This window comes from Zeus faber, assembly GCF_960531495.2.
Source record: "Zeus faber genome assembly, chromosome: 20".
Taxonomy (NCBI): domain Eukaryota; kingdom Metazoa; phylum Chordata; class Actinopteri; order Zeiformes; family Zeidae; genus Zeus; species Zeus faber.
In genome coordinates this window covers 12,064,650-12,088,362 of record NC_137207.1, presented here as the reverse complement: position 1 = coordinate 12,088,362, position 23,713 = coordinate 12,064,650, and the positions used below count along the sequence as shown (strand labels likewise).

General features: G+C 43.8%; 1 protein-coding gene across 2 annotated transcripts in view; it reads right to left on the bottom strand.

Annotated features, from left to right (window-relative positions):
- Window positions 1-23,421, bottom strand: part of fasn (fatty acid synthase) — a 35,719-nt gene extending 12,298 nt beyond the window's left edge. Inside the window, exons 1-21 of one of the 2 annotated variants that reach the window (XM_080020752.1) lie at window positions 23,252-23,421; window positions 16,618-16,753; window positions 13,527-13,679; window positions 13,175-13,348; window positions 12,535-12,735; window positions 11,704-11,826; window positions 10,067-10,182; window positions 8,903-9,037; window positions 7,618-8,080; window positions 6,517-6,704; window positions 5,824-6,013; window positions 5,607-5,701; window positions 4,985-5,119; window positions 4,594-4,797; window positions 3,442-3,557; window positions 2,752-2,927; window positions 2,477-2,668; window positions 2,278-2,358; window positions 1,384-1,572; window positions 1,057-1,236; window positions 410-613 (exon numbers count right to left, since the gene is read on the bottom strand). In XM_080020752.1, the coding sequence (XP_079876878.1) occupies window positions 410-613; window positions 1,057-1,236; window positions 1,384-1,572; window positions 2,278-2,358; window positions 2,477-2,668; window positions 2,752-2,927; window positions 3,442-3,557; window positions 4,594-4,797; window positions 4,985-5,119; window positions 5,607-5,701; window positions 5,824-6,013; window positions 6,517-6,704; window positions 7,618-8,080; window positions 8,903-9,037; window positions 10,067-10,182; window positions 11,704-11,826; window positions 12,535-12,735; window positions 13,175-13,348; window positions 13,527-13,679; window positions 16,618-16,744 (3,442 nt within the window). In that variant the 5' untranslated portion in view covers window positions 16,745-16,753; window positions 23,252-23,421. The remainder of the gene's footprint in view (window positions 1-409; window positions 614-1,056; window positions 1,237-1,383; window positions 1,573-2,277; window positions 2,359-2,476; window positions 2,669-2,751; window positions 2,928-3,441; window positions 3,558-4,593; window positions 4,798-4,984; window positions 5,120-5,606; window positions 5,702-5,823; window positions 6,014-6,516; window positions 6,705-7,617; window positions 8,081-8,902; window positions 9,038-10,066; window positions 10,183-11,703; window positions 11,827-12,534; window positions 12,736-13,174; window positions 13,349-13,526; window positions 13,680-16,617; window positions 16,754-23,251) is intronic. The other variant, XM_080020753.1, reaches the window with a different exon arrangement.
- Between the last annotated feature and the right edge of the window lie 292 nt (window positions 23,422-23,713).

The following is a 23,713-nucleotide window of genomic DNA, read 5'->3' as shown; positions in this document are numbered from 1 at the left end:
CCCATCGTACTACGCATTGCAGCTGAAGCTATTCTCTTAACATCTGATCAATTTAAAAATCACTCGGCTTGACTGCCAATGATCAAAAAATAAGGTTTATTTTTGCAAGTAATTACTAACCTTTTTATTACCTCACTTTGGAAAGCTGAACCTTTCATGATTTTCAGGTCAAAACAACTGCCTAAGATGACATAACATACAAAGCCACTGAGCCTGCATTCATGCTGACGCTTAGTGAAACTGTAATTTTAATATAAGGAGCTGCAGAGCTTTGAATTTCTTACTTAATAAAGAAATCAGGACATAGGCACGACCTTTATATGGGCAGGTGTTTAAAATGCATTAGAAACAAAGAAGTCCACAAGTTGAGAGATTTAACCCACTCCTAAAAATCTTTGGTTCTACATACCCTTGCAGAGCCGGAGCTCCTCCACGAGCCTCCTGCTGGAAGTCAGGCAGTCGGTCTCGGTGTAAGGGACAAACACAAACTCCTCCAGGGTGGGCGGGCTCTGTTGCTGCTGGCGACGCGGAGCCACGGTGGCGTGGAGGCCGCAGATCTGAACGCCGCCGGCCACAATGTTGTCAAGGCAACGGTCGACATGAACGGAAACAGCTGTAAAGCAGGCGGAAAAGAGAGCCAAAGTCATGGATGTGATTAAGTTAAACAAATACAAAAAGGCCACATTTTATTTTACCTATCTTACTATCTTATTTGGGCTATAGAAAACATTCTGCGCCAACTTGTTCATGCTAGTGAAGTCAAAAACATAATGAAGCATTGGGGAAAACTAAACATCTGCCTGCTGGTTTTCCTTAAGAGTTAGATCGGTTATACCATTTCAATAGAAATGGGAAATAATAATTATTTTAATAATTATTATTAATAAAACACCACTGCTATAAATAATACGCAAAAATACATTTAGTCCTTATTTATGACACACACACACACACACACACACACACACACACACACACACACACACACACACACACACACACACACACACACACACACACACACACACACACACACACACACACACACACACACACCTTGCTTGCCCTCGGTGAACTCGGAGACCTTCTCCAGGTGGACAGCAGGGTCCACGTGGACCGAGCGGATGCGGGTCGGCAGACGCAGGCTTCGGCCCGACAGCCCGACGACGATCATCTGCAGCATGGTGTCGAGGAAGGTGACCCAGTTCCCTGTCCATTGGAGCTTCCCGCTGTCTCCTAGACGACGGATAGGTGGAAAGATGGCGATCCGTTCAAACCAACCTTAGTCAAACCTTGTGATATGAGGTTGGTGACCATGGACTAGAGCAGTAATTCTCAACAAACCAAAAACCTTCACACCTTTCGGTTTATAAATACACACACCTGCGTTGTTGGACTCCAGGATGCCCTGAAAGGTCTTCCCGTAGTCGTAACCTCGCAGACGCAGCTCTTTGTAGATGTCGTGGGCTGTAAGCTTCATTTTGGGATCGCCGTCGTCTTCCCTGGCGACCGTCTGACTAATCTGCGAGTGGAAGGCTTCCAAGGCCGTGTCTTCCAGAATGCTCACTTTGCCTGAAATAGAGGGGATTGTTGGATAGTTTAGAGACGGTTTGGATGACTAGGGCCCGTATTTTTTTTTTTTTTACTTCTGAGAATCGCTCCTGGGAATCACGCTGAAAGACAGTTTTAGAGTAACAATATTCCTGCCCTGGAGTAGGACTTCTCTTTAGAGAATGAATGTATGGTGTTCATGACAGTTTGACCCACAAAATGGAAATCATGATGACGTCGTAGTAACCTTGTAGTATTTTTTTTAAGTATCTGTTTAGTTTTCCTATAGAACAGTTGATGGGCAATGATCTTAATATGTGAGCCATCCATGACACCTACACCTCCGGGGAAACCAGCGATTTGCGTAAATGCATGTTGTTATTATCAAGTTGGGTGTTGGGGAAATTAATGAATCTGCATAATTCTAAATGCTAAAACCTGGTGGAGATAAAGTTGATAAAATGCTTTGTTTACTCCTACACCCAACAGTATCACTAAATCGCGTCTTTTTGGGCAGTTGGATTCGATTTCCTAAACAGAGAAGCTTGATAAATACGGACCCTGATATGGGAATATGAGTGAATCCAGGAGAAAAATCCATCAATTAGTTCAAATGGATTTGATTACCTGTAAATATTGTTTAGGGACAGAGAGAAAGACTAAACTGAGATATGTGATAAATTATTACTACTGGTTATAACTTAGTTATTACTGCTGAGCACATACCACTGACTGCCAAGTTGCCATTTTCTGAAACCTCAAACTTGTTGGTGGCAGGCATGAGCCGGACCTCCAACTGGACCGTGCCTGTGGGTGACAGAAAAGATCTTTACACTGAGGATTTAGCTTAACTCACAAACATCCCAAATGGCATTTATCCTCCAACTCTCCCATCGCATTAACGCTCCCGATACACTGTCCTCACCAGTTTTTGGCAGAATTGTGGCCCTGTGGATTGTGACGTCCTCGAATGTTATGGGGGTGGTGTCCATGACGACCCCCAGGCTCCTCATCAGCGTTCTCCAGGCCAGCACCAGGTAGCCAGTGGCCGGGTACAGGACGCGCCCGTCGATGCAGTGACCGATCATGTAGTAGTCGGGGGACTCCGGGTTTATGTCTGGGTCAAACAGACGTCAGGTTAGACGTCTTCCCACGCATACCCACTTACGTACACTTCTCTTGTCTCTGGAAGTTTCTTACCGATGTTGTAAACAGTTGCAGAAGTAGATCCCCCGGAACCTGAAGGGAAATCCTCGGCCTTGGGGACGTCCCAGGTCTGAGCGTGGTCCCACCGCACCAGCGGAGAAACCAGAGGCGTGCCGGCGGGCACAGGGTACTCCACAGACGGACACAAGCTGTTGCTGTCCATGTTGATGCTGTGGATGAGAAAGTGCAGTTAGTGATTAGAGCATGAACGTCTTACACTCCAAACATCACAAGGGACGACAAATTAGCAGTGACCTCCTGAGGTGACATCTGTTCAGCAGAAGATTCAATATGCATGATGATTCTTTTAACACTGTGATTAGGTAGAGTTATGGAATATCCCTCTATGCAAATAACATTTTACGGTACAATATATTTAAACTGTAATTATTCACTCAACTTTCCTATCCTAAACTGTGCTGCTGGGTATTAAATCATATGCTTATTTCTGTTTGAGTAGCTTCAGAAGTTGTTTTGTTTTATCTGTAGCGATCATCAAAATACACAACAAATTTAACAATGCAAATTAAACACAAAGATAATAAACAAAATTGGTGGAACAATGAAAAAATGACATTTCCATTTTGTCTCTCCGGGATTTCAGCCTGATAGAGGGAGATGTCACATCCAGCCACCTGCTGAGGGGAACTGAATAATGGATTGCAAAGTGCTGCAGACACCCACCCGTTCATATAGACTTTGCCGATGTGGGAGAGGAAGAACTCCAGGTTGTTGGCGTGGCCGCGCTTCATCAGCGGCAGGATGGAGCAGGCAGACTTCAGGCTGCGCTTCAAGATGGCCTGAGCAGGGGGGCGCAAGGTATAAAGAATTGGATCGGAGCACACCGAGCAGCAGCTCTGTATATTCTTGACAAAGTGCTTTGCAAGCCTTTGAATATTTCCTATGATGTTATAATTATGTCAGGTATTCCTGGTGTTATTCCTGATATCAGTGAATATAATAATTATTCCGGGTATTTATTGACATCAGGTTTGTATAAACAGACAAGGTGAAATACCTAGGTCACCACCCGGTATGGCTGTCGATGTAGAATACTCGACTATTCGGTGGGGGGCTTGGCCTCAGGCGCCATCCCAAGCGGGGGGGCGTGCGGAGAAGGAGCCATTGGGACGCATTTCACGCACCCGTCTGCCTCTGCGATGGTAGCAACGATGTGCACCAGCGATTCACATGCCAGCGATGGCATTCCCGAGATCGGCGTCAGAACAGTGTGTTTTAATCTTATTTTACATATGCATATGGAACGAAACAAGTTGTGCCCCGTTCCTCAATGTCCCGCCCCCACACTTTTTTTTAGACGCGGACGATTCACACAAATAAATACAGTAAGGGTAATAGTAAATATATTTTTATGAAAATAAAAAAAAGCATGACTGCTCAACTTGAGGAATCTCGACTTGTCGACTTTCAGGGGGCAGCCCGAGAAATACCTTGACGATAGCTTTGGGTTTAGCTCTACAAGCAGGCTGTATAGCAGTCTTTGTGTGACATTTGCTTTATATACATTATACCTTGCTTGACTTTTTGGGCTCAGTGAGCAGTACACCTACATGTACCAACTCATTGGGCACACAGTCCTGAAAATGCCACGTACCACATGTGGTGTCATTTACAGAAACATCGTCATGTAACCACTTGGCAGAAAACATCATTCCAACACTGACATTTCCAGAGAACTCGGAGAGCTCCGGGGCAAAAGTGGCGTCAAGGTATTTTACCTATTCTCTGTTATATTTCCACAAACCTGGCTTCAACCTGGAAAATGTTTAAACATTACCAGGTAGCATTGTTAAAAGACAAAACGTCCACTCCTACCTGCAGTAGAGCGTGGGGCGCGATCTCCACCACCACGGCGTTGTCGGGCACCAGGCTCAGGCCCTCCTGGAAGAGCACAGGGCTCACCAGGTTGTTGACGTGGTAGTCTGCCGAGCTGAGCAGGGCCAGAGGGGAGTCCCAATCCGACTGGGGGATGCTGGTGCTCACCCAGCGGGAGGAGCGCTGGCGGGGATTCTTGATCACCTAGACAGCGGGAATGGAAAAATTACATTAAAATTACTTTTGGTTTTATTGAAACAGACTATACTGCAACTTCTACTCAGGGTTTAGAAACATCCCAGTCGACCCGGGGGGAAGGAAAAGGTTTAATTCCTCGACTCTTCACTAGGTGTCACCGTATCAGAGGTTTAAGTTGCATAACCCCACAAACCTTCTTGAGAGCGGCTAGCAGTGCAGGGGCGATGGAAGCCATGTAGTAGGAGTGAAATGCCACACCGGCGCTGCGCACCTCCTTGGCAAACACCCCCTGTTCCTTGAGTTCTACCACAAACTTGCTCACAGATTCCTGCAGGATATAAGACATGTCTTACTGCATAGAGCTTCACAAAAGCCAAATTCCTTGAGACCAACCAGGGAATGTCCATTAAAGTAGCTGATAAATTTGTCCATTTTTGTACACCTGTAACCAAACTTTTGGATCCCTACATTCATTTCAGATTCATAGATTGGCAGGCATGTGTTTACATTAGCCTTATTCCTATGGGGAACTGAGGTTAGATCTATTCAATACATATTATGAATAACACAGACAGACAGACAGACATAGATAGATATACATGTGCACACATAATGTTAAGGTAATAATTTATGTCTGCATATTTAAACTGATGGGTGGAACAAATCTAACTAATATTTTTACTGAGTCACTCGTAAAGAGCCAAATCTTCAAAAAGAGTCAATATCAGTAAACGATATCGTCCTCCGTAAACGATAACAACAACAAAACAACATTTTCTCCAATTGAGTTGTACGAGATAAAAATAGCTTTTTACCTGAGGGCCAGAGATGGTGACTGTGTCCTCGGCATTGTGGCAGGCTGGGACGACTCCCTGCGGACACTGGGCCTTGCATTCCTCCCAGGTCAGCCCTGCCAGACAGGCAGGCAGGCAGAAACACACAAAGAAAAAATAAGATTCAGTTACTCAGAAAATGTCCACATACGTATATTCCACGCCGTAATGCGTGTATCCCCCTTCTGCACCCGCTTACCAACAGCGGCCATGCCTCCTGCGGGCAGGTTGGCCTCCTTGATGCAGCGTCCTCTCCAGTACGCAGCCAGGATGGCCTCGCTGTGGCTCAGGGAGCCGTCTGCGTAGCCACATGCCAGCTCTCCCACCGAGTGGCCCACGATGCCGTCGGGCTGCAGGCCCAGCAGGGTCAGCAGGTCAATCTGGGCGATCTGGGAGGGGCGAGGGGAAAAGAAACCTGAGTGGCCAAAATATTCAAGGCAAAGCGAAGCAAATGTTACGCACAAAAGTTTGTTCTTAAAATCCCACTGGCTTGCACAAAGAACCTTCTCTGTGAAGACATACAAATGAACAAAACCGTAGGTTGTTAACAATAATTACAAGAATAAACTGCGCATTTAACTCAGATTTTACTTTTGGATTTTTTTTAGTTAAAAACGTTTAAACAACTGAGCAATATTTTTTAAATAAAAGAAATACGAAACAATACAACTTAAGGTTAGTAGTGGACAAACAAATGATTTTTTGACTCTTTTGTAATGTGTTTATACATGTATGTATAAACAGCAAACAAATGGAAGCATTTTTGAACGGGCCACTTCTCATACAATTTGAATTATAAGTCAAAATTCTTGCAGCCGTAGACAAAAAAGCCCCATTCAGCGGAGCATTATGGAACAGTTAGCTTCTACAAGGTGGTGCCTGGGACTCTTACCTGTATGGCAGCGAGAGCGACGAAGGCGTGCACTGTGTCCTCGAAGGTGGTGTCGTCGGCCTCCATCATCAGGCGGGAGACACACAGGCCCGTCTCCTTCAGCGCCGTGTCCGAACGCAGGATGGACTCTCTGAACTCAGGAAGCTGCATCATGCTGCGGCCCATACCAGGCCACTGGGTGCCCATACCTGGTTGGGGAAAGTGAAAAACAAGAGATTAATATTATATATATATATATATATATGTTCTGTAATTAAATTGGTAACTTGGAAGACGACCGAAATCATAAATCAGTCGGAAACTTTTTATGTCTTCAAACTTTCAGCACGGCATAATAAAACATTCAGTAACATTTTTTATTTGTAAATGACTGAGTTATTATGTTTACTCCAGTTTTATCCATAATGACTCAACCATTTCCATAACTGAGAGGGCGTATGGCTGACAGATACAATCTTGCTGACCTTGTCAACTAGAGCTGAGAATTGAAAATGTTCATGGAAAGTAAGTTTAGCTCGATGGGTGGGCGTGGGTTCATGACATTGAGCTTTGATCTAATTGGCTGGATGTAAAAGAGTGCATCTGATGACCTCATGAGAATCAGGAAAAAATGGACGACTGAGTTGAATAAACTAGTGGGGCACTCTTTAATAAAGAAAATGGCTACCTTTATACACAAGTTATTTAAGTGAAGAGATTGTGCATGATGAGTCATGCTTGGTTATAGAAAATAGGGTTTTTTCAAAAAGTGTTTTATGATTTTTAAAGTAATGCATATGACATTAAGAAAACGTTTGTAGCATGGCTTAAATATTCAATTAAACAAATGAATTTATAAATTATAAGCTGATTACTAACAACACACTTTTAACAACACACACATTCGTATTAAACGGATACAAAGCTCATGCATCAGTACAGACTGCAAACAGATGAGCCCATTTCAGGCAAACCATCATTTCTTTCTTTTTTTTTTTTTTTTTTTTTTTTTAATTTATCATAATGAACCAAACTGAGTTTTGTGAACGTTACGACTCCACAGATTACAAATGAAGAGGACAAGACACAGAAGTAAAAACGTCTACAGAAATGGCTCCTCACCTGAGCAGATGTACCAGAGTGGCCTGGGCGTGGCTTGCGCCTGCTGCACTTCCGTGATGTCGCTTTGGGCGCCGATTAGGGTGTAGCCCCTGTACGGCATGCTGGCTGCAGGGACGCCGGATACCTCGTTCAACAGAGACAGGAAGCAGTCGTTCCCCGCGTGCTGCTTGCCCTTGCTGAGAATGGCGCCGACCGCCTCCTCCGTGCGCCCGCAGGCCTTCAGCAGCCTCGGCACCGCCACCCGATCGCTCGTCTTGTTCCCACCGGCCACATTGGGCCGGAGGATTACATGGACGTTGGATCCCCCGAAACCAAAGGAGTTGACGCCCACAATGCCGCCGCGCACGGGGAGGGGACGGTCGACCACGCGTACCCGGCCGTCGCTCAGGGCCGGGATGTCCGTGTTGGGGCTGTTGAAGTGCAGGTTTGGAGCCCAAATGCCATGCTCCAGAGACAGAACCACCTGGAGGAGGGCGAGAGGAACAGTGGATACAGTGGATACAAAACAACCTAAAGGGAAGGTAGAACGCAATGGTTTCACGTTTAGAAACATAAACAGCCGAGGTTTGTTCACAAGTATGGACGAAAGGAATGGATGGATGGGCCGTCGTTAAGCTGCCGCTGCAGACGGCAGCGGGGCTTCCGTCTCTGAAACCGCACAGCTGCCCGGAGCAGGCCCAATCGGTGCCCCCGAGGCGCCGATTGGGTCGATCCGGGGCAGGGCGCTTTCTTCATGTTTGTGTGTCTTGCAGAGGAGATCGGCACACGTGCTCGTCAGCTGACCAGGAACCAGAACGGGACGCCATTCCTCCTGCGCCCGAACGCGTTATTCTTTATTATTATTCATTGTTTAATAAAAACTCTCGCCATGTTAGCAACCCACGGCACAAAAGACTCCGTCTCCCTCCCTAAACCCCTACCTGTGGGCAGAGACTCCCAGAATGAGGTTCCAGGGGGTCCCCAGTGAGACGATTAATCGTTAACATCACCATTATGTAATTGACATATTACAGAGTTGCACCATTAGAGTGTCTCTGTAACTATAGTACAGACACAACAACAATAAACACCTCCTCAGATCGGGGTCCCGAGAGACCAAATCCTATCAAATGGGGTCTGTGGCCTGATACGTATTAAATAGAAGGACCTTGATAAGAAAAAGGTTGAGAATCACTGCGCACAGGTGGGTCTGTCTCAAATGAGATTAAGGGAATCACAATGAGGCTAATGTTTAAGTGGCGTGCCATTAACGCTGGTAGTGGAGGAGCTTATGGTGGCGTCTCACCTTGGCCAGGGCGGCAAGGCCGGAGGCGGGCTCTGGGTGGCCCATGTTGGATTTGGTGGAGCCAATGAGCAGGGGCTCTCGCTTGGTCTGACAGAAGACGCTGACGATACCATTCACCTCTTGCGGGTCACCGACCTGGAAGCAGAAAGATTAAGTGACTCGTAAGACTCAAGCTAGGATGATATGGATAGTAAGTTCAGAAAAATTAAAAAAAATTACATTTTATTTATTGTAACATTTACAACATTGGTTTAATATACCCTTTGACATTTGAATGGAAACATGATTTTAGAATCGAACGATTTTGAAAAACAATTGCGATTGTGTTATTACTGTTAGTTCAAATTTTCATTTAATATCTTGCTTACACTGTTTTGCTGTTTTAACACCTGAATTTCTCCATGGAGATTAATCGTGTTCTTCTAATCTTATCTTACCTGCTCAAATAATTGTGATCAGTTGATGATGATCTAACAATGCAGGTCCTGCTGGTCCCGCCTTAATTGTTTTTCAATACATGTTGTCGTCCGCTGTTTATGTTTTTGTGTAAATGTTGTTTGGTTCTGTTTATTTGTCTCACTGGGGTGGATTCTCCCCCTCTTCGAGTTGAGTGATCAGTTGTTTATAGACCCAAACATGATAAAAAGTTCTCCAGAGAGGGGGGTTGGTGTGGTTTACTATAACCAAAAACTGTGCCCATGTCATTCTACAGGTCGTCCACAGGACAGAGTTATTGCGGCAGTTCTTGATTTAAGAATTAATAAAGAGTTGCATTGCAGGTTGAGAACTTGAACTCCCACTTGCAGACTTACTCTGTCCTAGATGCAATGGCACAAATACTCTGTGTTGTATACCCAGCATGCTGACAGCACAGGTTGAATTTTTTGATGATGATCTAACAATTGTGACAGCTCTAGTAACAGGATACTTTGCAACCAAATCGAAGGTGAGGCTCAGAACACAATGTGGTTTTCCGAGGCCAGATCCCGGCACGTGGCAGTAATCTGTTACCACGAGAACAGCTGACTTCATGTCTCACAATTGGAATGTACTGGTCTGCCAGTGTCTACTTATCAATAGAAGGTGAGTTTGTTGTGTGTGTGTGTGTGTGTGTGTGTGTGTGTGTGTGTGTGTGTGTGTGTGTGTGTGTGTGTATGTACGGACCTTGGTTCCGGTGCCGTGGGCCTCTATGTACTCCACCTGCTCGGGGCTGATGTTGGCCTGCTGGTAGAGAGAGCGCACCAACCTCTGCTGCATCTCACCTGAAGGGAATGTCACACCTGACGGGGGGGGGGTGATAACACACTGAATGTGAGCAGGGGGATTACTGAGCTTAACACCACAGACAATATTTAAATGGCAGGGTCACCCTCCCTTTATGTGCCTGCTCAAGACAAACACCTTGAAATGCTCACCTGCTTGAAATAGCAGCCCCACAGCCTTTGTCACCTGTTTGTTTGCAGCCGCCCATTAGAGGATAAGCTTACAGGTGATATTTGACAAAGCAGATTGGAATGATACAGGCCAGGTCAGAGGGGCTGGCAATGACAGGGTTAAAATTCAAGTGGCACATTCTACTGCAGTAAAGTCCCCAGCTCCCTCAGGGACTGTGGACCAGCTCCACTGCGACCCTTCAATAGATCCCAGACATGCCCAGTGCTAATGTGTGTGCTTATTGGAGCTGCACAATATATACAAAATATGCAATGTCAAATATAATTGCCAAATATAGAGATTATGATATTGAATGTGATATAATAAAGATTAACGATGGCATATATTCAAGGTGCAAAATACGGACATGAGATTCCATGAAAAGTCATTTTTTCAAGGGGCTCAAACATTTGGTGACTATTCGATTGTAATGATACAGTTTACTGGGCAGGTATTCACACAAGCAGCCCAGTGTGTTAAAGGTTGGGGTAATACTGGTCACACACATTTCAATATACATGTATTTATAGTGTGTATTTTCACATCACAATGATAATAAACAAACATTGTGTCGCCTTAGTGTATAACCGGGTAGCAGCACATGGCAGACAGTGACCCTGCACTTGCCATGGCGACTTATAAATAGGGGCTGGAGCAGTGACCAAGTGTGTGAAGTGTGACTAGAGGAAAGGTCGATGAGAGCACATGCAATTGCTAGATACTGTGCACGACAAAAATCTAGCTCAAGGCACGACAAAGTCAGGCCCGCGGGGATGACCCCATTACCCATTTTTAGAAAAGGAGCTTGAGCCTTTTTGAAGCTATTTATTTGAAATGGCAAACTGGGCTTTTTTTTTTTTTTTTTTTTTTTTAACGGGAACAGAAGTGAGGCTTATTTTTGGGGGGAAACGGAAATTGGCGGCGACTTTGTAGTTCAACATTACAATGATATTCAGCTGCCGATACGATACGTATTATGATTCTTTTTGTTTTGTGATTTCTTATTTGCGTTTAGGTTCTTCAAATAATTAACTTGTAAATTGAAATGCAAAGTTCTGCTGCACTTTACATGTTGTATGTATGGTGTCGTCAGCAATGTTTTTTTTGGATCTAACAACATCTAAAGCTGTCATTTCCTTCAAAAAAGGACCGAAAAAAGAAACATTTGAAATTGCATATGACAGAGATGATAATATAAATGCCAAGACAGAAAATTAATTATAGAGGGCAGAAAACCTTGATTTCAACAACCAACGGTAGCTGGGAGAATGCTCAGAGGACAGGAGGGGAGCTGGGACAGATGCCCATGGCTCTGAAGGCTGAGATGAAGAGGGCGGGTGTTGGGTGGATACTGATCCATCGCTTACCCTGCTCCTTGTATCCGTCGGTGTTGTTGCCGGCATTCAGCACGGTGGCATAAACCCTCCGAGCCACAGAGCGCTTGGTCAGCAGCACGGCCACCGCAGCCTCCGAGCGGCAGTACCCGTTTCCTGGGGGGGTAGAGAAGAGAGCAACGTGCTGTAAAGTTATTTTGTTGTTATGCAAGGGAAATACTGCGACAATATTAAATTATGAATCAAATTATTTAGTAATAACGGTAATATTATAATACAACATTGTATCTGTTGTTGTATTGTATCTTAAATTATATTTTAAAAAAAGTAAGCGTCTCAACACACGAATACCGCAATTTATTTTTATATGAAGGGTATTTTGGCATAATGAGTTCCAGCCCCTGCATCGTGACACATATCATATGATCACATTCTTGCCAATGCACAACTCTAGTTGCACTCATTACCAGGACGACACATGACCTAGGACAGTGGTTCTAAACATGGGGTCCGGGGACACCCAGGGGTCCTTCAAGAGGGTCAGAGTGGTCCAAGCGTAATGATTGATAGTTAAACTTCAACATTATTTTGCTAACAAGATGTTGGCACCATTAGAAAATGTTTAATGACTGTTTTGCTAACATTTTCACTGTTATCTACTTAACTATATTGTAGACAGATATGGACTCTGGGACTAATATCTACTGATATGTAACAATAAAAAGCTCAGATGCATGATAAAATATTATCAAATGGGGTCTGTGGCCTAATGTGTATTGGGTCCTTGACATGAAAAAGGTTAAGAACCACTGATCGAGAAGACACAATGCATTGAGGTCTATAAGACCACTGAATGTCTCTCACCTGAGGAGTCAAAGGACTTGCAGGTCCCGTCGGGGCTGAGCATGCCCAGCTTCATGAACTGCACCGAGGTGTTTGGCTTGAGAAGCAGGTTGACGCCTCCCACCAGGGCGGCGTCGCAGTGGCCGTGGCGAATGGCGTGGAAGGCGTTCTCCAGGGCCAGCAGGCTGGAGGAGCACGCTGTGTCAATGGCGGTGCTAGGTCCTGCGAGGGAGTGGGCGATATGGAGGAATTCATTATGGCCAAGGAAAATCTATACGTACAGATATATGTGAAGATGTCTATTTATATCTGTCTTATCTGCCTATATAAATAGCTAGATCAATATAAATAAACAATATAGTTAGATATGCAGATAAGTGATATGTCTCAGATAAATACTTAAACATGAGATGATTTTGATGAAATTGAACAGAACAATACAGTTCAGCATGCATTAAACTCTATGGTCATATAGGGGATGCTGTCAAAGCTCCCGTGAAGATGCCTCAAATAATTCGGCCTTGCTATCGTGTGAGGACGAAGTTGCATCTTCTAATTCATTTAGAGTATGAATTGTACCATGATATAAAAACAGTCATTTTATAACAAAACTATAATACTGAAAGCAAAAGAATGTTCCACGGTCTGTGCACCGGCTCACCGTTGAAGTCGAAGAAGTAGGAGAGTCGGTTGGCAAACATGGCGCGCTGGCACCCCGTCATGCTGTAGCCCAGCAGCTCCTCGGGGTCCCTGCTGAAGGCCTCGCCGGCCTCTGAGCCACTCACCCCGATGTAGACGCCCGTCCTGCTGCCGCGCAGTGCCACGGGATTCAAACCTGCGACCAAGACCAGGCACAAAGCCCGCAGTCAGACAAGAGACAGGGGGGTTCTTTCCTCTGCTCAATATTTAAAACCCTACTTTGTCACACAAGGAAATAAATTGCTCCACACACCAATCTTTCCCCCTGCCAATCATACTCCACCTTCCCTTGGACATTGTGTTTTCCCGCTCACCTCCATCCACAATGGCTTCGTAGGAGATCTCCAGCATGAGACGCAGCTGGGGGTCCATGGTGTGGGCTTGCTTGGGGTGAACACCAAAGAACGCAGCGTCGAAGTGGCTGATGTCCTTGAGCTTGCCGTTTCTCTTGGGCAGACCGTAAAGACCTGGAAAAATAATAACAGCAAGTCACATATCTCAGATGTTCAAAAGCCAAGTCGAGTCTGAAATCTTTGACAATGAGTTAGAGTCAAGCCTCAAGAAATTAAACATAAAAAATACTATTGTCTTTTTTAAAATAAAAAAACATCTAAAATTAAAACAATATTCATTGATCGCCACGGAACATCAATGGCAGTGAATTTAAATGCCAATTTGCCAAGCATCATTCACCCCAATGGTTTAACCTGGCCAACGCTGCCTCAATAACAATAACACAATAACTGTCATGGTTTCCCCTAGTGGAAGTTGGAAAACACTGTATTTAAGAGGAATAATTTTGCGCTGCCATGGTATCAATTGTACAATCAAAAAAAATCTAATTGGGACTCAGCACTAAGTGGAATGAGCTCACAGGTTTTACTGACGTATCAGGTTTGTAAAGCACTTGTTTTCCCCTCAAATTTGTTGTTGTACTTTCATTTTGATCGTAGTTCCAAATTCTTTACCGAAGCTCAAGAATGTGGTTGCTGCGATTCAACATTAACCAAATGGCAGAACCACAGCGCGAATGGATGGAGACTGCTTTGTGAAAATCCAATAAAATCCTAAAACCATTTTGTTTTAAGCTTATCAAAGAGACTGACTGTCCATGAGTCATTTTTGTACATATAGAAAAAAAAAGGTATGCAGATACAGAAGAACCCAGACAGGTGCAACTAGGTATGGAAGGCTTATCAAAACATGTCTTTCAAACCCCCACGCCGAAGAATTAGATTTAGACAAAGACTGTCTGACATATCCTCTGAATCCTAGTTCACATGAGGAATCTCAGTGAGTTCAGCTTTAAGCAAGGGATGGTATCTCAGGACTTAATCTACAGAAGACTTTAGTCTCTGCTACGCTCACTATGTGAGAGGTGCCCTCCTCTTCCCCTCCTGTCCATTTCCCCACCGGTTTTTCCAACTGGCCTCTCTCCCCGTCCCCCCTCACTGGCCTAGTGTGGGTGTGTGGTCTGAGGTTGGCCAGGCCCAAGCCATTTCAGCCCATGAATGGGAGCCCTACATGGTTGCTAGGCTCCCGGGCACCAGAGGGGAGGGGGAGACGGAGATTGGGAGGGGGTGAGGCAGGGGAGGTAAAAAGGACGCCTTAAATAATTCAGTTTGGGTAGAAATATGATGGCGATAGAGAGAGACAGAGAGAGATTAAGGCCAATGAACACAAATTAGTTAAATGATCAATGTCAAACAACCAGTTACGGGGTGGGACAGCCCAACAGGAAGAGCATCTATGCAGTTTGAAGTTCTTGGCCGTGTTCAGTTTGCACGGCTGCTAGGTTTTAAGTGACAAGTATGCAACTGCATAATGGACATAACCATCATGAAACATGGCATCACGTCTACGAGACTCCAGGGATAGTCGTGAATGAGACCATGGTCCCAAAGGAATGTTCGCTACAGAAGTTATACGACACGCAACAAGCTGATGAAAATTTGGCTGGGAAGGCGGAAATTGTGCTCAGTGGATGGTTTTAGCATTCTCTGAACGACTGCTGTTACTTTCGATGCAGAGAGACCTAGAGATCTGGACCGTGGATTGACAAAAAGGCCTGGGTCTTCAAATAGAATTGCGGATTACGATGATATTATTCATAAATTGACCCGATTATAAGATGGATGTATTACTGTTCCATTTACTGGCTCAGAAACAATTATGTGACATTTCCTCAGGATCTCATGGATGACGAGGATGGTAGTGAAGTCACAGACAACAGTATACGAATGTTTATATCAGACTCTGCTCAGGTTTATATGTGGGAAAGCAAAATAAATAATTTCTGTTATACTAATTCGGAGCAAGCGATAAGCATTAAGGAACTTGGTGTTATCCCTAAGAGCGCTGATATGGGGTCATGGCAAATTTATTATGTCTAACTACTAGGGATGCAACGGTACAGTGGGCCCACGGTTTGGTGTGTATCACGGTTTTGGGGCCAAGGTGTAAAAATGTAAAAAAAAAAATGTTTATAGTAGTATAGTAGTATTTGCATAAGTTCATCTGATGGAAGGGAGCTGTCCAGGATAGTGTTTAATTGGCCCAAGGTAGGGAGGGGGGTGGAGAGGAGAGGGAGGGAAGTGAGACGAGTGTCTGAAGAGAAGTTCGGAATGAAGAGGGACACGGCCATCCCAGGTGGTTATTTTCCGACTGGACACCTTGATTGATTGCACTCTTTACAAAAAAATGTAAATGTAATTCTATCTTGTCTTTCTTTTGAAACGATTTGCAGTTGAAAATGATAATAAGAATAATAATAATAATAATAGGTCTTCCCTCGTGCAAAAATATCGAAATTCTGATGTAGCCAGTGGAGCTGCAACAGTGGATTCAAAAGCAGCAGCACTTACAGCCGCACTGCACCATTGCGTCCGTTGGACTTTTACGGTGATATCGTTATACCGTGATTCGGGCGTGCTTATTGAACCTTAGGAGGCGTATCGAACGGTTCCATAACATACTGTGTAGCATTGCATCTCTACTAACTACACTGATAACTGCTTTCAGGTCAACAAGGGTCACAGCCTTGCAGACATCTCTGGCACAACTGAGGTTTTAACATACAGTATAGAGGGATCAAAAGATATACATTTGGATAAATTAGGCTCTCGTTCTACCTAGCATTGAAACGTTTGAAACTCGAACAATTAAGGGAAATTCAGAGTATTTGAAACTCATGCAACAGACTGAGACTGTGGCTGGCAGAGACAATCTCTGCAAAGAAGTAGCGACAGCAGCAGCAATTGAGCAGAGGTACTGGTGAAAAGGTCATGCATCTACCCTCGCTGTAATGTTACATCTTCTTCAACTAACAGAGAAGAGAGAGTTTTCCTTACATTTTAGTTATAAATTATCATTACAACACGCACACTCCTCATGTGATGATATTACCTGGCTTCCACCTCCTGTCGTCCTCCGTGACCATGTCGACGCCGTTGAAGAGGTTGTGCCAGAACTCCTCCAAGTTGTCGGACTCGGGCAGACGCCCCGATATCCCCGCTATGACGATCTCCTCCATGGCGAACTACTGCGGACACAGGAACAGGAAATGGAATATGGAGAAGGAACAGGGATTAAGATTACAAATGAGACAAGACAGTCAAATTTAAAACAAAAAGCAAAATAAATGTCGGCACTCTATTAAAGAACGTAAAGGAAAATGATAAAGTGCCTTGAGATATCAGGACAAAACTATTCTGAGAATGTGCGATAGATAACTGGACATGTTTGCTGTGCAAGTAAGGCCATTAAAATAGACCTGTAAAGATAAGGGGGAAAAAAATGTAAACAGATAAATATTTGAGGGTCGAGTTGTCGAGCCCTGCTGTTCCTAAAGATTAACAATACTCAAGTACAGACAATTTCTTTCAGGATGTGTGTTAGACACAACAAAAAAGAAAGATGTATTTTCAGGGCAAATCAGTCAGTTATTACATATCAAACCACAGATGAAGTATATGAAAGGGGGAGAAGACAAGGAGAAGAACAATAGGTGTTGCGTTGACAGAAACTACGCTCACGCCTGTTTGTTTCCCGAGACATACCCACTCCAGCTAAGGTCCATGTCATAAGACAACGGCTTGTGATTAGTGTGTATGTAAATGTGGGTGTAGAGGTAAAGGTCTCTGCAGCAGTGAATAAATAAAGTCCCATTTCATACGGTATGCATAAAGAATTATAGAAATTGTACATGCCCTTAATTCAACACAAAAATCCTCTTGAGATCAAATTATTTTATCTGACATTGAATCAGTCAATACCTGCTACTATGAAGTTCAAAAATCCATCTCACTGAATTGTATTTTACTGGGAGGGTTGGGAACCGTTTAGGTTTGGCCGTTGGAGCCGTGTATACATGCATGAAAGAGCACTTACAGTGCACAATGTGTCTGGTCTTAGGCCAACGTGTTTGTGTGTACACATGAGTGCACACATCCATGTGGCGTTGAAGTGTGCGTCTGAGTGCAAGTGTGTAATGCACGTCCGATGGGATCTTTGTTCCTAGTTTCTAGGCCAGGCCACACTCTGTCAACCAATGACCTCACGCTTCCCCACATCAAAATTTAGGGGGGGGGGGGGGGGCAACCGTGAAGATGATGACTGCGGCAGACTGGTTGCTAGGGCAGAGCTATACGACATAATCAAATATCACAGTATTTTTTTAAGAACACAATATCCATAATTTTATATTTTGTGGACTATTTGTGCTTTCATAAGATAGTTACACACAAGAAATATTTAAGAAACAATCACTAGTAATGTGGATATTATAAACAAGCAGGTAGAGAGAGGCATTGACTAGAACAGCTGGAGCAGTCTATGAAGTTCAGAAAATTGAACTACTTGACTGTAATGAAGCCTTAAAGACAACATTTACTTTTCTGACCAAAATCCTGGAAGCTATCTCGTCTCATAAGACAATAATAATATTACAACGTTATATTGCCCAGCCCTAGTGGTTCATACCCAGCATTTTCCATACAACATCATTTTGGAGGCCAGATCCACAGTGCGGTGTAGAGGCAAAAAGAGCAGTGTTGACACATTGATTCTGTCTAGCATCTTACCCAGGTCACGCTGAGGACAATAAATTACATGCAAAAAACAACAATAACAACATCTTTTGGTCATTTCTAAAAGGTCTATTTGCAGATCAGATCAGTCTATTTGCAAATAGACCAGTAAGAGTGTAAGAGAAGTAAGTTAGATGGAAATGACCTGGAAAACCAGACCACTTGGGTGAGAGCCTACGTTTTTCTGATTTTCACTGCTCAGTGTGCATGTCACAGCCAAGCCATGCAACACCAGCATGTCAAGCAAATAGCATGAACCTCGCCTGGTGTCACACCACACCGCTCATTTCAGGAAGTGAGCGCGAGGATGCGTCTATAATGCTCACAGCTGAGAGTTAATAATGCACCCTTTTTGCTGGTTACTGACATCACCCCACCCCTCGCCATTCACTGGACAATAGGCCTCACAGCTGCCTGCTCAAGTGGTAAATCCCTCCACACACACACACTCGTTCATTTCTTACCATAAATTGGTAATGCATAAAAATAAAAGAGCTGCTCCGATCCACTGTTTTTCAGTTCCGATCCGATACATATGTGCTAATACCGATACTGATTCCAGTACCAGTTATTTAGGGTTGCAGATATACCTGTATAATCCCATTCAAATTTGGATGCTTTATTATTTTCAATATTCAAATATAAAAAAAATGTTAATGCTCAAATCCAGCACCGGGGGGGGGGGGGGGGGGGGGGTTACGCACGGTTATGCAGCTCTGATCAGAACGATCTTTTCTCCAAATAAAGCAAATAAAAACTCAAGATGTATTTTATTTACTCCGTCTCCTGCTACTGCAGGAGGCGTGTTCTCACGGCCTAGTGGAAAATGCCCGGTGGTTGAGAACATCTGCACTAGAGGACATTCCGTCTGTGATGGCTTATTTCCTGCTTTCATCGCCACATCTGTGGATATTCTGGTCAAACTTTCCCTTGTATACACAGTGATGCGCTGGAGGAGAGGGAAATGTGCCGGCGCGCTTGTGCGTTCCCGCCGACTTCACACAACGTTACCGGGAATAGTTCTCTCTAATGTGTGTTCACTGTACAACAAACTGGATGAACTTATATTGAACTTTATTGTTCATCACATATGAATTGATTCACTACCATTAGCCAAAACATGTATCAATTATTTATTGATAAAAAATACACAATCTAATAGCAATGTATGTTTTTATTTATATTAAGTGTTTTTATTTTTTTTAATATTCAAATTCTATTTGAATTTCGTTCCTTCAGCCCTACAACACACCTGAATGGCTGCTGTGCAGTGACTGTTTACCCGATGCCAATTGCCAATTCGCTATTTGCGCATTGCGCTTTATAGGTTAATGATATGCCGAGTTGAATCCCCGAGGAGACAGACCATTCAATTTTAAAATAAACTGTGGATTCATGGTCCAGCGCAAGCTATGGAATGGAATTTGGATCGGCTAGGTCAGTCCGATAAACGATGAGTGAATAATGTCGGCATCGCCGATACCAATACGGGATCAGGCCCATCTCTAAAAAACAAACCAAAGAAACAAAACATAATAATAATAATAATAATAATAATAATAATAATAATAATGGTTGATGGTTATAAGATAAACAATAACATAGCAAGAGCTATGCATTACACACAGATAAACCAGAAAAAAGTGAATCAAAGATATACAGTAATCTGCACAACAGTAGGCAGTCTAGCTGTGTGTCTATTAGAGCTGGGCAATAAATCAAATATTATCGCTTATAGTCAAAAAAACAAGATATTGTCATATTATGACACCAAGTAATTGTTTGCAAATAGCACATATTTAAACATTCATCAAATTGATGATAAGAAAGATCAATTATGTTGAAGGACTAAATATTCATTAAACTATTACATCCCCTCGTGATACACAACTATGGAATATGACTAAAACTCTCAGGTCCGCTGAGGAAGTTCCATTTTAAAAAATTAGTTCTATCCAATACACTGGATGTTATGGTACAAACTCTTGTTCTCATAACTAGCCGTACAACTTTTCACATTTATCCCTACATTTAATGAGAGTCACTCAGGCAGTGCCATCATAAATATCCATAAACCAGCTCCAAATGGGCGAGTTGGCTCCCAAGCCAGGACAACCACCGTGAGTGCCAACCCTCTTTAATTAGGCTCTTGAATTAGGCCCACTACACCTCCAGAAAGCTAAGCAGTGAGTTCTGGAGTCCAAAAGAAACACCCACCATGTCAGACATTGTATAAAATTCCCTATGGTGTTCATGGAGATTCCTCCATATTGTTCAGCCCCAGCGTCAATGAGGAGAAAACTAAATGCTACGCGGCCTTTTCCACTGATCAGCGTCTCATTTCCCAGAAGACCTCAGCATCGTCATCTACAGAATTTGATTTGATGAGGACACAGACAGAAGCTTTTACCTAGAAAATGCAGTGATAAGATGTTCTGTGTCAACAGCCACGTGCATGATGTGTGCAAGGAGCCTAAATGGATTTGGCTCACAGAAAGGGCTGGGGGATTATTGGAGCTGTTGGAGCACCTTGGATGCGGCATCGAGCCGTACCTGTCCCAGATCAAGTGATAGGACGCCATTGGCGGGATGCAAAACTAGCTTCCTGGTGAGCACCTCATGTAGATTACGCACATTTTAGTATTTATAGTACCTTTAGAGCTTATAGAGCTTATTGTGCGTAATCTCCGGGTGTCATGACATTTCACTGCATATGTACAACTGCATTTATATGTATGTGACAAATAATCTCTTGAACTTGGGAACATTTTTTGATGTAATAGCTGAATATTGAAATTGTTATCATAGTTTCCGATGGAAACTTGTGCTTTCATACAAATATAAATGAATCCAAAAACAACAAATCTAATCTAAGGGTACATGTTATGTAGCTAAGATAGAGCCTCTCAACATATAATGACTTTAAAGATCACTGGAATTTTTTTTATGCCCTTGTGATTACTGACAAAGCAGGTGGTCATCAAGACCAGGACAACAAGCTCTACAGTAGACATACAAAATCAATGCGGGATGTCATCATGACGAATCAGACATTAAGATCTGGACTAGCCCGGTGACTATACTGCACAATGAAAAGCCTACTCCAGCTTAGGTTGTCTTTGCTTGGTTCCTATATAGTATGCTACAAGACAAAACAATACAAGACATGTCAAACATGTTCCTCCCCATTGAAAAGCGCCCAGAGTTTGGTACACGACAATACGAAAGTCTTAATTCCTGATTGCTACACACATGGCGATGATTGAGGGCGTCGATACAAGTTAAGCGGGCCTTGAAAGCTTGGGTTAGGTTTGTAAATTGGTTTCGAGAGAGACGCCCCACAAACGGTACAGATAATCACACGCTGGGACAACCAATAGTTGAAATCTGAAAATAACAAAAACAGCCCTTCCCTGTTTTTCCCCACCCTGGCCAGGTAGTACAAATGGAGCTCTGATGTATGTGACCACACAGGCCACATGGTTGTACCGGCGGCGTCAGAGTCCGCCACATGGCACGGCAAATTCCTCAACTTGGCTCGAGTACACACTGCCCCTTTCTAGTGGAGCAGCACGCACTGACTACAGCATAACATGCATCAAATTAAGGGTGCGATTAATCATTACTTTCGTCATTCAGCCATCGATGTTTTCAGTTTTTCCAGTATAAGGCAAAAAGATTCAGAAATGTGGTCAATCCTCACCAAAAATTATCTTAACCCAAACTGTCATCTTGAGATTGATTGATATGTTAACCAAGCAGTGTACAATGTCAATTTCATTCTACATGGAGCCTAGAGTATTATTCATATTTTGGCAAATATCTTCGGCCTACATTAGAACGTTTTAAATTACACACCCCGACATCCTGAGTCCCACAGACACAATTTACTTTCCTTATTCTTCTGCAGTACAATTAGTTCTAAGAGGACATGCCTTGAAAAGGCTTTGGTTTAAATTTTCTGAGAGTCACAACGTGCGCCAATGCTCAGGACTGAGAAAAGCGGGATGTGACAATACATAAGACTCGCAGTGAAAGAAAGCGTGCAACACCTATCGACTCAATGTCCTATAGCTGTGGTTCACCTCCGGGGCTCTTTCAGATGTTGGGGGTGGCAGCAAACTTCAGCGTTCATCAGTTCAGCGCCAAAATCATGACTGTATTGGTCCTAGTTGCACTGTTACCTCACTAACACTATAGACAGGTGTGGGACTTCTGACTAAACCATATCTAATCATGGAAATCTTCTCGGATCCCAGAGACATGTCAAATGGTGGCCTGTCGTGGATCAAATCGCTCCTTGATATAGAAAAAGGTCGGGAACCCCTGACCAATAGTCCCAAATGTGAGTAATGGGAAACGTGATGCATGACAGAAAAACGATGACGTTCCTAGAAATACAAACAGCATGCAGATTACAGTAGATATCTTCTACCTCGATATGATTATTGGGTGACATTTTGCTTTTGGATAATTTACACACAAGACATATTTGAGCAAAAAACACCAGCAATATGGATATTACGACCCAGGTGTATGAAGTTCAGGAAACGTCCATACGAGAGTAGGAGAAGACAACATGTCACTATTTCGCGATATTACACATCCAAAATCCCAGACGATATCTAGTCATATGACGATATTGACATTCTATCGGCATATCGCCCGGCCCATTATAGCTTACCGAAATTATAGCATACCGGCAAACACGATTCGATCAATGTTAGTGTAGACAAGCCACAAGTGCATTAACTTAATCCAGCGGCCATCTCATGACTTGCCTGACAACTGCCAGGGGATGACGAAAAGAGCACCAACTCGCAACGCACAATACCGAGCCGATGGGCGTTATTCGAACGCATCACCAGCGGAACTGCGCTCAGCCTCGTGCTGCGTTCATGGCTGAACGTGTTGGATTTTTTTTTTGTTTTTGGTGAAACCGGTTAACTCACCTGTCTAGTAGGGCGACGTTCGAATCGATGTCCTTATCACGGCAACTGTTAGCACCCGGTTGGCATGTATTCCCTCGGTAATCCCCTTTATCCTCCGCTGTCTCCACGCTGTGTTCACCGGGGGCGAGGGGGGGGGGGGCGGGGACGGCGGGGGTCTGCTCTCTCCGCCCGGTTCCCTAAAATTCCTCTCGCTCCTTTGAGTCTCTTTCTCCGATGAATTTAAATGTCTCTCTCTCTCGCTGGCCACGCCACATGGGCTGAGGCTGGGCTCCGCCGCTCAGTCCAATGAGAGGAGAGGCATGGCTCCCGAACCCAGCCAGGGATGGTGCAATTCGCTGCAGAGGAGGAGGAAAAAAAATGAAGTAGCAGCAAGGCGGGGTTACTGGAGTTCATTCTGTCTTTTTTCTTTTGAGACAGGGGGGGGGGGGGGGTCCTAAACTTTTTGATGGCGAGACCCAAAAA